General features: G+C 48.1%; 1 protein-coding gene across 2 annotated transcripts in view; it reads left to right on the forward strand.

Moving 5' to 3' along the window:
* Positions 1–14,322, forward strand: part of LOC135911497 (uro-adherence factor A-like) — a 97,238-nt gene that overhangs the window by 70,104 nt on the left and 12,812 nt on the right. For both annotated transcript variants that reach the window (XM_065443825.1, XM_065443833.1), the window contains 2 exons: positions 2,277–2,453; positions 3,043–3,184. In XM_065443825.1, the coding sequence (XP_065299897.1) occupies positions 2,277–2,453; positions 3,043–3,184 (319 nt within the window). The remainder of the gene's footprint in view (positions 1–2,276; positions 2,454–3,042; positions 3,185–14,322) is intronic.

The following is a 14,322-nucleotide window of genomic DNA, read 5'->3' on the forward strand; positions in this document are numbered from 1 at the left end:
CTCACAGCAAACGCGACTGTTCCCGCACGGCGACGTCCGGCGAAACCGCGTGACACATCTCACCCCAGTCGAGAGCGGCACTCTGCTGCTCCCGGTGGGTCGGCGGATCCGGTTTTCGAGGCGGCCGGCTCGCGGCTTTATACTGCCCGAGAACCATTGTCACTCAAACGGCCCAATACAAAGTCAGCACTCGGCGGTCGTCCGAGAGGTCCAACCAGCGACCGCGCTGGCCACCCGGTTCAAAGTTCGCGCGCGCGGTGACCCCCAGGCAACAGGAGGTGCGGCGCCGGGCTGTCTGGCACTTGCTGACACGTTTGAACACGTTGCCTGCCGATGCTTCTCCCGCAGGACACCGCTGCCTGACGGCTCAGCATCTTGACTTTTCAAGGGAGAATTTGGGCGCTCGCAGGATAAATTCTGCATCTTGCAGATTCGGAATCCGGGCTTGTGGTAATGGCACAACAGCATCCCCACCCTCAGATAAGGCGCCGGGAGAATTTGGGCGCTCGCAGGATAAATTCTGCATCTTGCAGATTCGGAATCCAGGCTTGTGGTAATGGCACAACAGTACGAGGTCGCGGGATCGAATCCCGGCCACGGCGGCCGCATTTCGATGGGGGCGATATGCGAAAACACCCGTGTACTTAGATTTAGGTGCACGTTAAAGAACCCCAGGTGGTTTAAATTCCTGGAGTCCTCCTCTACGGCGTGCCTCATAATTAGAAAGTGGTTTTGGCACGTAAAACCCCATAATTTAATTTTTTTTCTTTTTCCCTCCTCCTACATCAGAAATAACCACAGCTACATTTAAATGCGTATTCCTCCAATCGTTCACTGTGCGCTCATAACGTCTGATGGGTGGAGGGGTTGATACTGTAAATACACACTGTGGAACCTAAATGACGCAAAGCTTGCTTGTGTAAGCGACGTAGCAGCAATAGCAGATGACACAGCCTGGTCGCGTGTAGCTGCTGGCTGTCGGCGTCACGAGGACGAAGACGCTGCATGATATGCTTGTCGAGGGAAGAATGTCGATGAGAGTATATACGGGCACAAAGAAGTACCACACACATCCGAATGCATTTAAGGCGTCATACGGCTTGTGTCACAGTAGCCCATCCAGTCTGGGGTACTGACGAAGAATTTGTGTGAAGTTGTGAATAATTGGCGTCAAAATGTTTTCGTCTGTTTTAAAAGTACTCGCAAAACTTCCTAAACAGGTTTAATAGGCGCAAAATTTCTTTGAATTTCAAAAATTTTGTTCCAGATCGTCATTGCTATCATTTGCGAATGCCATTATACTTTACTGTGTAACACCGCAAGAGACCGAATGGCATTCGTTGCATCGAATGCCATTCTATTTGAATGACATTAAATCTTCCCTTGTGACAGGGGTATAACATTTTATAAGACGAACTTCTGTCCTCGAAAGCAAGTTACAATCAAAGCACAACGATAACGGCAAACACAGTTGGCGATCGTCGAAATCTGATTAGCGGGTCAAGCGCGTCGGCTTTTATACATCCCTCGTCGAAGGTTTTGGTGTAATCGCTGGTGCCCACATGGTTTCCGGAAACTTCTACGCAATTCGTGTCGTGCATGCAATCTGATAATACAAGGTTCGGCGAGGACACACGCAACATATAGAATGAACGATAACATTCGCGTAAGTTACAAATCGTGCATGCGCGTCTTGCGCTGAGCGATAACGTTTAACATCTGTTAGCCGGTGAACAGCGGTCACCGGAAAAGATAGACATTCACACGGGTGAATACATTGTCGTATTAAAGAATGACATCGTGGCGCCAATTGAGTCGTTTCTGTTCAAAGGTGAAGATAAATTAGGCTGTTAAAAAAAAAGAAAAAGATGCTCAGCATTTCAAGCTGGCCCATCTCCTGTGTGAGAAGCAATTCCGAATCAGTACCTATCACCTGCAGAGCGCATCTTGCCGTTTTCGGTACTCTAAAGTAGCCTATTGAGCAAAAAATCCACCCTGTATTCTTGGAAGCCTGCCGTGTTGCCTTCTGCTGTTGCTGCTCGGATGACCTATTTCGACGTGTTTGAAACACTTCACATACAGATTGGTTCCCTGAAGAACGTGGACTGCTAGCATTAACACTTACAAAATCTCCGAGCAACATCCGATTTAGCAGATTAGTGCATGTCATGCTCATTTTCATTTTGCTAAGGGAATCGCTAAGATAGCGCAAGCGGGATGACCACTGTTAGCGTCGCACTCCGCGCTGTCGCTCAAGTCCGTCCGTTGTGATGCAGGCGCAGCTCCTGGAGGCCGCTGTGGCGGAACGCACGAACCAGGTGTGTCAGCTTCGCAGGGAACTTCTCATGTGTGAGCTGGCCTCCGCCGGCCGTGGCGCCATCAAGCCTTCCAGGTCACTGCGCACCCTGCGCTCCGCCAGCGACGGAGTACTCGGCGCTGTTCGGAGCCTGCACGTAAGGCCCCGGCGATGTGCCTTCTCAAGTCTTGAGTTCTATACTGCCATTCATTCTTCTCGTTCGCGTGTTGCCCAAACATTTGAATGCCTCTGTTATTTCGTCTCTTGTTGCTTATAGAGTACATCAGGGTTGCTCCCTGAAGGTGCGGTACCCATAATAAAAGCGTGGCCATAGTGTCATATAAACTGTGGACGAAGTCAGAAGTCACTTGAAGTAGTTCAAAGTAGGTTCGACGGAGCTGGAGTAAACTCCGCTGTACAAAAAAAAAAGGTAATAGCACCCATACGCTTGCGCGTAGACACCGTTCACGAAATGAACCGTCACTATAATTTTTTTAATAATTAGAAAAATAACTTTTCAAACACGGCCCATGCGCTCACTTACGATCAGCACAGAGCCCATAGCTCAACTTCAAAGCAAAGAAGTGAAAAAAAAAAGCTAAACTCTTTTGCCATTATTGGGGAAGGCAATGTGCGCGCGCATGTGTGTGTGTGTTATTGCTATTAAAAGGGATACACACTGGAATCGCAATTAGCGAGGAACAGGATCGAGCTCGTCTAACACTTGATTACTCCCACTCCGCCAGTCTGACGAGGGCGTCAGCAAAAGCGGACTCCGCATAAGCACCACGTCGCCGGCTGTGGAACGAGGTCCTGGACCGTCGGTGCAGCTCATGGAGACCGTGCACAAGCTGCGCTCCGAACTGCTGCGCCTGTTCGCGTTTCATGGTAAGCTCAAGACAGCAGAAAGCGCGTGACGTGGTAGCAGCCAACGCGGTACTCCTGACGGTAAAGGTTGGGCCAAACTAATTTCAAGTTTGTCATTAAAAAAAAAGCTTTCTCCTAATGTACTGCGTAATCAAATGCAATGAAACAGCCTTGCCAGAGCTGTTTCCGTGACTAAATTGTGACATATCTAGGCTTTAATGAGAACTGGATATAAAACTTTCTCTATAGGCATAGCAAGTTGATTTCAGGTATGCAGTGAAATACAAGACTACATACTGACTGTTAAGAAATACTTGACGGGTCAATCATAAAGACATTGAAAGCTACCTGCGAAATTGTCACTAAACCACGTTGACCTTACAATAACATGAAGAAACTTCGTTACGCTCAGTACAGACAAGTCTTCCCCCGACACGGACGAGAACGTCCTGTATTTGGAAGAAAGTGTCCCGACACAAGTGTGTAACAAACTTCATAGATTTTCTGTAAGAAATGTAGTAGCGGATGCGGGCGCAAATAACGTGCTGTAAGTCCTCTGGTATGTCACATGCACACATAGCGGGTTCGACTTGCCAGGATGCTGTTTCGTGAAGTGAAACAGTTTTGAAGAGTGTACGTCAGTAAGTCCTTTCACTATTTTACGCATACATTCAACTGAGACTAAAGGTATTATCATTTAACCTTAATCACTATGCGAGGAGCACGTTCGTCAGTGTATATATTTAGTGCTCGCCACGGGACTGAGATTTACGAAGTTCGAAGTGTACAGGGTGTTGTTAAGGCTGCCACCAGTTGTTACGGGGACGGACTTTTGGCGACCTTCAATAGCGTCTGCATGGAGCTTGAACCAGGTTGACCATCGGAGAGAAGGCATAAGGAGGAAAGGCAGGTAGGACCATCAAGTTGCACCTGGTCTGCTATACCCCACACAGCAGGAGTAGAAGCGGGGAGGAAAGGGGAAAAGAAAGGGGCAAGAAGTGATGCACACGCACACACAACAGCGTTCTCAGTGCCTTCAAAAGTGGTCGCAGAGCCCGTGCTTCAGGGTTTTTCTGGCTTCCTGAGTGGATCATGGTCGAGTCCATGGTTACAATACACTGCTCTATGCTCTATCATACAGTCGGTTTAAGCCAGCAAACAAAGACAGTCGTCAACAAGAGGATGAGGATTGAAGCTATATACTGTGGAATCACCGCAATTACAGAAGTTTCACCAGGCATCGTCCATTTGTGCCGATGCGAGACACGTCTTTAAAGCAACGCTCAGCCGCAAGCGACGCATAGATAAAGATATTCAACAACAGCGGACACTTTCATAGAGCCCAGCGGCCGAATTGACTGTAGCGCACCAAGCGGATGGGATTAACACCATCCGCTTCTGGGCGCGCGCGTGTTGAACGCCAGCTGGCACGCGCTACGCCGGCTGCGCTACTCGGCACCTTTTTTTTTTTGCTTCTGCTGCTCAATCGCGCGTGGTCTTAGTGGGCAATCGTTTACTTATTTAGAATGATTGCGAACAATCTTAACAAGCCTCCACCAAATCTGTGTGACGTGCATTTTCATAAAGTAGACACAAAACGGCTTGTAAGTTAAGAAATATTTATTTCGCTCTATATGCTCGTAAATGCTCGTTTCGGGCTTTTTGTGCGTTCATCCAACGTTGTGGCACTAGGTAAGCAGCAGTAGTTCCCGTACGAAGCTCCACCAGACGGCACCAGATGAAAAAAAGTAAATTACAAACATGTGTCGTTTTGGTATTTATCCCCTATAGGAATACTGAGTGCAGAGTGGGAACGTGCGAAAGTGGTGAATGGGTCACATTACAAAGAAAAGCAAATCACTTTTACATACATGGCATCGAAAAGACCTGACTCATTCCAAGCCGTACTATAAGTTATGAAGAAAATATCTGATTGCCAAGCATTCTCCCATTCCCGCGCATTATTTGCTGCACTTTAAGAACACAAATGCACGGGTGGTGTAGTGTATCCAACCTTGGGTCTATTATATTAGGTTATAGTTGCTATGTACAGCTGGGGTCTGTGTTTCCTTCGGGTCTCCTAGCGTCCTTTTGTTGGGCTGGGTGGTGGGAGGCTGACATAGCCACCGAATATCCAGGAATCTCTATGGCAGAATCTTTTCGCCCCTTACCAGATCGCCCTCAAAAAAGAGGGCGCACCGATGCAGCATTTCAATTTACTTTCCGAAGCAGTGCCCCAACATATGTGAAGTATACCACGTCGTACATAACGTAGGAAACACTTCTGCGAGGAAACTTTCACTATTTTTGGTAGCAAAGAGCGTTACGCAAAAACTCGGACCAGCCTACAAGGCTTCAAAGATGTCTAGTGGAAATTTACTCCTAGAATTTAAAGAGAAAGAGCAAGTTGAAAAGCTTTCAGACGTCTCCAGTATAGGTAATATAACAGTCACGATTTCACCCCCTCCCCGCTCGTTAAACACGAGCAGGGGCGTGATCTCCGAAGAAGACTTCATAAATTTGAGTGATGAAGAACACCTTGAGGGTTTCCAGGAGCAAAGCGTCATAAAAGTACAAAGAATCGTCCTTCGACGACAGACGGCAGCTGAACGAGCTGTACCCCAATCAACTGGAGAACATCGAAAGAAAATAAACCCGTGGGGGACAGAGGAATGTACTGTAGCAAAAAAAGAACATAATTAGACCTGGGGCAATCTTCGTAGATACCCAACTTACAATAACCTTCCTAACTTCAACCAGAAGAAAGCCGATGCACGATACATTCGTAGACATGCCGAAAAACACTCTTGGCAGAAATATGTCTCCTCAATTAACAGTTCGGTCACCTCCAAACGCATGTGGGATCAAGTAAAGAAATTCAAAGGGAGTACTCATCGTGCACAATTCCATTACTCTGAAGTCCTGGTACCCAAACAACACTCGAAGAACAAGCAAACATTTGGAGGGAACACTTCTACAGAGTATCAAGTTCAGCCAACTACACAGACACATTTTTAACATACAAAACTGTGCTGAAAAACAAAGATTACCAACAACAGATGCATCCGATCAGCCGTACGATGCTCCCCAGACACCCCCAGAATTAAATAATGTACTCTCTGCTGGAAAGCAAACTGCAGCTGGCATTGACCGCATCCACTATACCATGCTTGCCCACCTGTCATAAACTTCAATAAAGGCATTAGCGAAATTCTTTAACCATATCTGGGAAGCTGGTGAAATGCCAAAGACAAGGAAAAATGTCGTAATTATAGCTTTTCTAAAATCTGGAACACCCCCAACATCAGCCAGTAGCTACCGCCCAATCGCTCTCACCAATTGTTTGGCAAAGACGTACGAACCTGTCGAGAACACCAGACTAACTTTTACCCTCGAAACAGAAAAGTCCTTAAACATACATCAATGTGGTTATAAAAATGGTTGTTCTACAACTGATCACCTGGTCCGATTAGGACATGAAATACGCAATCCCTTTTTACACAAACAACACTGCCTAGCTATCTTTTTCGACTTGGAGAAGGCATGTGACACCACATGGAGATTCGGTATTTTGAGGGACTTGGCAGACTTGGGAATTCGGGGCAAAATGCTGAAGTGACTTTCTGACTTTCTGTTCGATCAAACATTCCAGGTGCGTCTTAGCAGGGTGCTGTCACGTGTATTCACCCAGAAAACGGTGTGCCTCAGGGCTGCGTTTTAAGTACAACACTGTTTGTGGTTAAGATGAACTCTGTTAGCAAGGTCATACCATCTACCCTCTTACATTCTCTTTACGTTGATGCAAATTGCTTTCCGCACATCTAACATAGCAACATGTGAACGGCAGATCCAAATCACTCTAAACAAATTGACACAATGGGCAAATGCAAACGGCTTTCATTTTTCGTCGCAAAAGCTGTTGCCGTGATGTTTTCTCAGAAGAGGGGCCTACAACCGGACCCCGTCCTGAAACTTAATGAAGTAATACTCCAGTTAAACAAAAACACACGTTTTTAGGGATCATATTCATTAAAAAACTAAATTTTCTTACACACTATAAAAACCTAACGTGTTCAGTCATTGCCGAAGAAGAGAAGCCTCAGCCTACGGACAGCGTTTCCGCAAGGGGTCTTGTGGTTAAAACTTTGCCTCCTTCCTGATGTTCCCCTTGTTAGGCCGCTGCGGACTACTTCGAATCCCTGTCTTTCTGTGGCAACCTTGTCGTTCTTTTGAGAAAACTGCATTATGCTCAATACCGTAGGCATTAGAGCAGCAATGACCGCTTCGTTAGATCATTAGGTTACACGACGACTTCCACTTTTTAAAAATAAACATGGAAACACTAAAGAACAACTTTTATTTATGCAAAAATATGCAACGAGAAATGGCGGGTATATTCTAATAGAAAGTGGCTCCTCCACGAGTCTATTTCACAGTTACGATCCTGTTGGGAAGCGAGTCGTACAGCTGATTCACAAGGTCTGGCAGCTGTCGGAGACGGTCCCACTCCTCTTTAATAGCTAACCAAAGCTCGTCAGTGGTGGCTGCGGCTAGACCTGCTTTTTTGGCTAGATTTGACTTCATCATTCCCCATACATTTCCGATGATATTTAAATCGGGGCTTCTCGCAGGCCACTTTAGCCTTCTCACACCCAAATTGTCCAGCGTCTTCTGCACTGCCTTTGATATGTGGATGGATGCGTTGTCCTGTTGTAGCCAGTAAAGTCCATCCGGGAAGGGGCCATCGAGAACATGCGGAATAAGCACTGTCTCGAAAACGTCCATGTACGTTTCAGAGGTCATCTTCCCTGAAAATCGATGCAATGGTCCCAAACCTGTGTGGCTGACCGCGCCCCACGCGTGAACAGTGGTGCGCCCGCTTGAGCGAGTACCCAAGACATAGCGCTCCTCGTACCTGCAGGAGATGTGTCATCGACATATGAATTAAACTAACAGCTATTGCGTCGACATTTTTTGGTAAACCAGCATGGACCACGTTACAAAAAAAACGAAATGAAAGTGCTTGATGTTAATTAAAACTTCGCTGAGTAAGGCTAACTCCGAGACCCCGCAGGAAGAAGAAAAAGTATTAGTTGCAATGCTGAAGTTAAATATTATCGTATTACATGTCGTAACTGCTTAGAAGCTTGAGACTACACAAAAGGCGTTTTCATTTTCAAGCAACGCTGTTCCTGAAAGAAGTAAGGAACTACCCAGCGCTCGCAGCCAGTAACAGCGGTATAGGAATACGTGACATACCGGCAGTTGCGCGGACGCCACACCCTCCTCTGCTGGTCCCAACGGGTGTAGAACGAGGCCTCATCCGTGAACACAACCACGCGCCAGTTGTTCGGGCACCAAGACTCCACCGCAGACGCAAATTCAAGTCGCTCATTGCGGTGTCTTTCATCCAGCATCACTTCTTGCGCTGACACTCTGCTTCTTACCCCGGCTTCGTGAAGCCGTCTCTTGATTGTCCTAAGTCTGATGTTTCCGAGCCCAAATTCACCCCTTATTTCTCTGGCGCTGAGGCAAGGATCGGTCACAGCTGCTGCCACGATGAAGCGGTCCTCATCTTCTGATGTCACCCGCTGTCGACTTGCACGAGGAGCATCACTAATTCGTCCTTCATAATAAGCAGCCTGAAGGACCCTGTTAACTGTGCGCATAGGGCGCCGGGTAGCTGCGCATATCGCTCTTTGGGACATTGTGCGCCCCATAATAGAAATTGCGCGTCGCTCATCCGCTGTGAGTCGGGGAGCCATTGCGAATAAATTCTGCGAAAAGGTTTGACTTCTATGTCTAATATAGGCAACACGCATGCGATTTTGTCATTTCATTGGCCGATAACATTATCTGGGATTGGTGAAGACATAGTTTTTCATATCAAGTGCCCTGACAGAATCGCACACGCTATCACTCACGTGCGCCATTCCCTTGTCATCGCGCGTAGTAAGATGGCGCCCTCGAGTAATGCGCACATCCGGCAAAACACGTGCGCTTACCAACATAATTTCTGGTTTAAAGCCGCGTGCGTCGACCTGCATGTCTATTAGGCCGCACATGCTCCTGGGCACAGTGCGTCAGATCCCACAACTGCCGCACGGTGTCGCCCCGCAGAGCAAGGCCATCTGCTCGCGCGCTCTACACAGACGTGACCGCGGCTGTACTCCTTAGGAGCGGGCAGCTTTCGATTAGCAACGCCGCGAGCACAACGAGCTCGTCTAAGCAGTGCTGATGCAGCATCCCGGGCACAAGAACAGGCTTGTGCAGCCTGTTCTGAAACGATAAAGCGACATCGCTCCCGGAAACGAAAGTCCATGAAACCCTCTTCCGGTTCAAGGGAAATGTCTCGTCCGGCAACGCCACCTCCTGTTCCATCTGTCTCCAGTAAGAGCACGAATGTCTACGAAAGAAGTGGCCATGCTTCATCAAGTGATGCGTGGCCGGCACTGCCGAGGACATGCCACGCGCCAGAGCCACAGCAAATGACTCGCCATTTACAGTCAAATGTCACTACAGTTGACCAAATGCAAGACAAGGACTCACAAGTGATTGCCATATTCAAATCGCTCACGAATGTCATGCGTCTGCTAATGACGAACATGGACACTCCAGCTGCTCGTAGCGCACTGCAAGTATTGGACGCGCTGACTCCAGTATTTGAAAGCGTCGCATAGCACCATGGCCCGCCCCTCGCTGCCCTTCCACAAGGAAGTCAAGAAAGCATCTTTACTGCAGTGGAATGCCCGTGGTCTCAAATCAAGAATTTCAGATTTTAGACATTTTGTCTTCGAAAACCGTTTTCCCATCCTCGTAATTTGCGAACCGAACGTGCAGAATGTTATACGTATTTATTGCTATGAGGCATTCATGTCCTCTACCTGTGGTGATGTAAGCAAGGTAATTGTATATATTAGATGTGATCTGACTTACGTGTTGCACCCAGTTCCACCTCACGACGACAACCAGTACGTTTGTTTAATCGTGAAATCGAATAAGCTTACGTTCACACTCGTCGCTGTGTACATTGCTCCTTCAAGTGGCTTCGACTCTAAACGACTGCACGACGTGCTATCAGCGACACCCGGCCCTACGATTCTCACAGGAGATTTTAATGCTCACCATCCGCTTTGGGGGAGCCTGAAGATGGACTCCAGGGGAAGGCGAATAGCATCCTTTGCGACACAGCACGACCTTTACTGCCTCAACGATGGTAGTCCGACATATTTACGCGGGCCTACCTACAGCAGCTGCCTAGACTTGATCCTGGTTTCTCGGCTTCTTGAAAGAAACGTGCAATGGTTTACAGACATCGAAACACATGGAAGCGACCATATTCCGACGTACCTGAAGATCAAGGGACTATCGAAATGCTCCTCCATGACGCTCCGGCGAATTGACTGGTCGGCGTTTCGGTCGCACATGGAGGGAGTATGTCAGCAAGGGAACCCTTCAAGTCCGGAACACGAAATTCAAAAAGCCATGCAAGAGGCTACGCGTAGTTTCCAGCCTTTCCCGAAATATGCAGAATTTGAAGCAGAACTGCAGCGACTACGAGCAATTCGCCGGCGGGCTGAACGACGATAGAGGAGAACTAAATCCATCCATGATCTCCGAGAGGCAAGGCGGATGCAAAAGAAGATTCAGCGTCGCATCGATGCACTACAATCTCAAAGATGGAAACGTTTCTGTGAGTCCTTGGATCCACGTCAGCGATTATCTCAGATATGCATGGAGCACCGTGCGTGGGCTTCGCGTATCACCTCAACAGCGTGTCCCTTTCAAAGCCCTCGCTTTGCACCAAGGTCGCAGCGAAATTGACATTGCTGAAGAATTTTGCTCAAGACTTTCCAGCTTGCAATTCCAACGCGAAATTACACCATGTGCTACTCCTGTGCCACGGGATTCCCAAATGGATGTGATTTTTTCGCTGGAGGAGCTTGAAGCGGCACTGGCGACTTGCAGGCGCTCTTCGTCACCTGGCCCGGACGGGGTTACCTATGCGGCGCTCGCCAATCTTGGGCAGAAAGCACGACTCATGCTACTAAACCATTACAACGAGTCTTGGCGCAACGGTTTGGTTCCTCGTGACTGGAAATGCAGCCGCTTGGTTCCACTTCTCAAACCTGGCAAATCACCGCTATATTTTTCATCGTACCGCCCCATCGCTCTGGCCAGCTGCATAGGGAAAATAATGGAACGAATGATTTTGACTCTCCTGGAACGGTATCTGGAAAGTTACAACGTGTACCCAGATGCTATGGCTGGCTTCCGGCGTGGGCGCTCATCCATAGATAATGTCATCGATTTGGTTACGTTTGTTCAGCATCAAAAACGCCGGAAACGACTCACTGCTGCATTATTCCTAGACATAAAAGGCGCCTATGATAATATAGCACATTATGCCATTATAAATGCTCTTACTGAAGCCGGAATCGGTGGCCGCACTTTTCAGTGGCTGTGCAGTTATTTGACCGACAGGCATTTCTTCGGGATGACCGAGGATGGCGCCACGACTCAACACCAAACGTGCCGTGGAGTACCGCAAGGCGGAGTGTTGAGCCCGACGCTATTCAACCTAGTGCTCGTTGGCCTAGTCCGATCCTTGCCCAACACAGTTCAGGTATCAATATATGCCGACGATATCTGTATTTGGGCGTCTGCCGTAACACGGCTGCAGGTACGAGCACGGCTACAAAAGGCAGCTACGATAACATCTCTGTACTTGCGAAAACAGAACTTAGAGCTGTCTTCAGAGAAATGCTGCCTTGTTACATTCACTCGGAAGGAAATGAAGCGTTACAGTGTAAAGGTCAATGGGCAAGCAGTAGCAAATGCACGAAAACACCGCTTTTTAGGGGTAATTATTGACCGAGACCTATCATGGAGCCCGCATGTTTCATACCTGAAGAAGAGATTATTGACAATTATACATCTCCTCAAATTTCTCGGCGGAAAGTCATGGGGCACTTCGGTGCGGTCAATGCTGCAGCTGTATAACGCCTTGTTCCTCGGCTTCGCAAGATACAGCCTCCCTGTGATTGGGAACACCTGCAAAACAAACCTTCGTGTACTCCAGGGACTACAAGCACAGGCCCTAAGGACGTGTCTCGGTCTTCCGAGGTGTGCGTCTACAGCGGCAACGAACGTACTTGGCAACCGACGCTCTTAGGGCGCATATTCGGCACGTTGCCCGATTACCTTCTCACCATCTTGCCGCTCTACCCACAGAAAGGCCACACACAACTTTCAGTCGTTTAATTGATGCCAATCGTACCTCATTGCCATCGAACTACATGCCTGCAGCAAGACCATCCTTACCTTTATGGTGCCTGCACAGACCTGACATACGCCTCACCATCCCAGGAATCATGAATAAAGCCAACATGCCATCGTTTGCCCTTAAGCAGGCCACGTTAGAACATTTACATGAGGTGCACAGTGGCCGCGTACACGTTTACATCGACGGTTCAGTCACATCTGCAAGCGCAGCTGCCGCTGTGCTGATACCAAGAAGATCCGTCAAGATACAGCTAAAGACGTCACATGTATCATCAACGACAGCTGCTGAACTCGTAGCCCTGCGTGCGGCTCTTCATTTTATTAAGGAGGAACCATCCCAGGCATGGTCAATCTTCTGTGATTCCAAGGCAGTCCTACAGAGTGTACTCTCAGCACTGCGCCATGGATCACATGAGCAGCTCGCCGCAGAGATCAGAGAAGTCCACCATCGACTAGTTGACGAAGGACACGATATAATATATCAGTGGTTGCCTAGTCACTGTGGCATACATGGCAATGATCGAGCAGACGCAGCTGCCCGATCTGCCCATGACGGCGTCAACTGCGTTGCCATTCCTCTTTCGAGAGCCGACGCAGCGAAAAAACTTGCCGCACTTGCGCGTGACCTGACATTAGCCCAGTGGAATTCATCCGATTTCACAAGTGCACGCCTCCATACTCTGGACCCTAATTTACAGCTCCATATTCTGCCCGAGCTTCCACGACGTGACTGCACCCTTCTTATCCGTCTATGGCTTGGAGTAGCATTTTCAAATGCCTACTCTTTTCTTATCGGAATGGCCAACAGCCCACTGTGTGACTTCTGCGGGTGCAACGAAGCGATCGAGCATCTTCTTTGTCAGTGCTCTCGTTTTAACCCACAAAGAACTGTCCTCTCAGCCACCTTAGAGAAACTGGACAAGCGCCCAATGACAGAAAACAAGATCCTTGGAACCTGGCCTACGCGAACATCAGCGCGATCCGCTATGAAGGCGCTGCTGCGATACTTGAAAGACACGGGACTTTCTGACAAGTTGTGACAGTACACTGTGCGGCGCACGACTGTACGGTGACACTGCGTAAAACTAGGAATGTCTTTGCGGGTTGCGTGACAGTGCCCGCAGAAATAGTTCGTGTGTACGTGCGTGTGTGTTTAGGTTTTTTTTTTCCTTTTTTTTATCCTTCTTTCTTTCTCCCCTATTGCATCCCCTTTCCCCTCCCCCAGTACAGGGTAGCCAACCGGAGATAATCTCTGGTTAACCTCCCTGTCTTTCCTTTGCCTTTCTCTCTCTCTCTCTCTTTGTGCAGCCGAGCGCACGCAGAAACTGCGCACCGAGGATCCGGCAGCCTACTAAGCCGTCCTTTCATGAACCGTCGAGATTAACGCAGTGATAAACATTGTGGCCGCATGTTTCAGATTCGCTGGTTAACCATCTGTACGGAGTGCTTGGGCGGTGATTTTTTTTTTGTCTTAGTGTTTCCTGTTTCCCTCTAAGGGCTGGAAATGTATCAAGTACTTGAGCCTTGGTTGTTTCTCGCTAAACCGTGACGAGCTTTTTCAGTCTGATCTGGTCGTTAAGTTCACAGTGGTCTTACAGTGCCTTCTAAGCTTTGTGTTGTTTTCTTTTTGTGTCTTTGTGCGAGCGCGCTTGGTAAGCCAATAAGACTTGTTCGCGTAAATGACGTTTCAAACTCTTGCATGCCAACTTCTTGACCATGTGTGCAGGACATTTGTGGTGTTCTCATATTGCGTCCAGGCTATTTGGTTGCATCCTGTACGTCTACACAACGGTGCACTGATAAAACAGTATTTTTTTGCCGCTACATAGTAAAGAAATTAGGAAGAACGCAACTCGCGGCACACAAAAAAGAAC

Source organism: Dermacentor albipictus, chromosome 1 (genome assembly GCF_038994185.2).
Source record: "Dermacentor albipictus isolate Rhodes 1998 colony chromosome 1, USDA_Dalb.pri_finalv2, whole genome shotgun sequence".
In the NCBI taxonomy this organism is placed as follows: Eukaryota; Metazoa; Arthropoda; class Arachnida; order Ixodida; family Ixodidae; genus Dermacentor; species Dermacentor albipictus.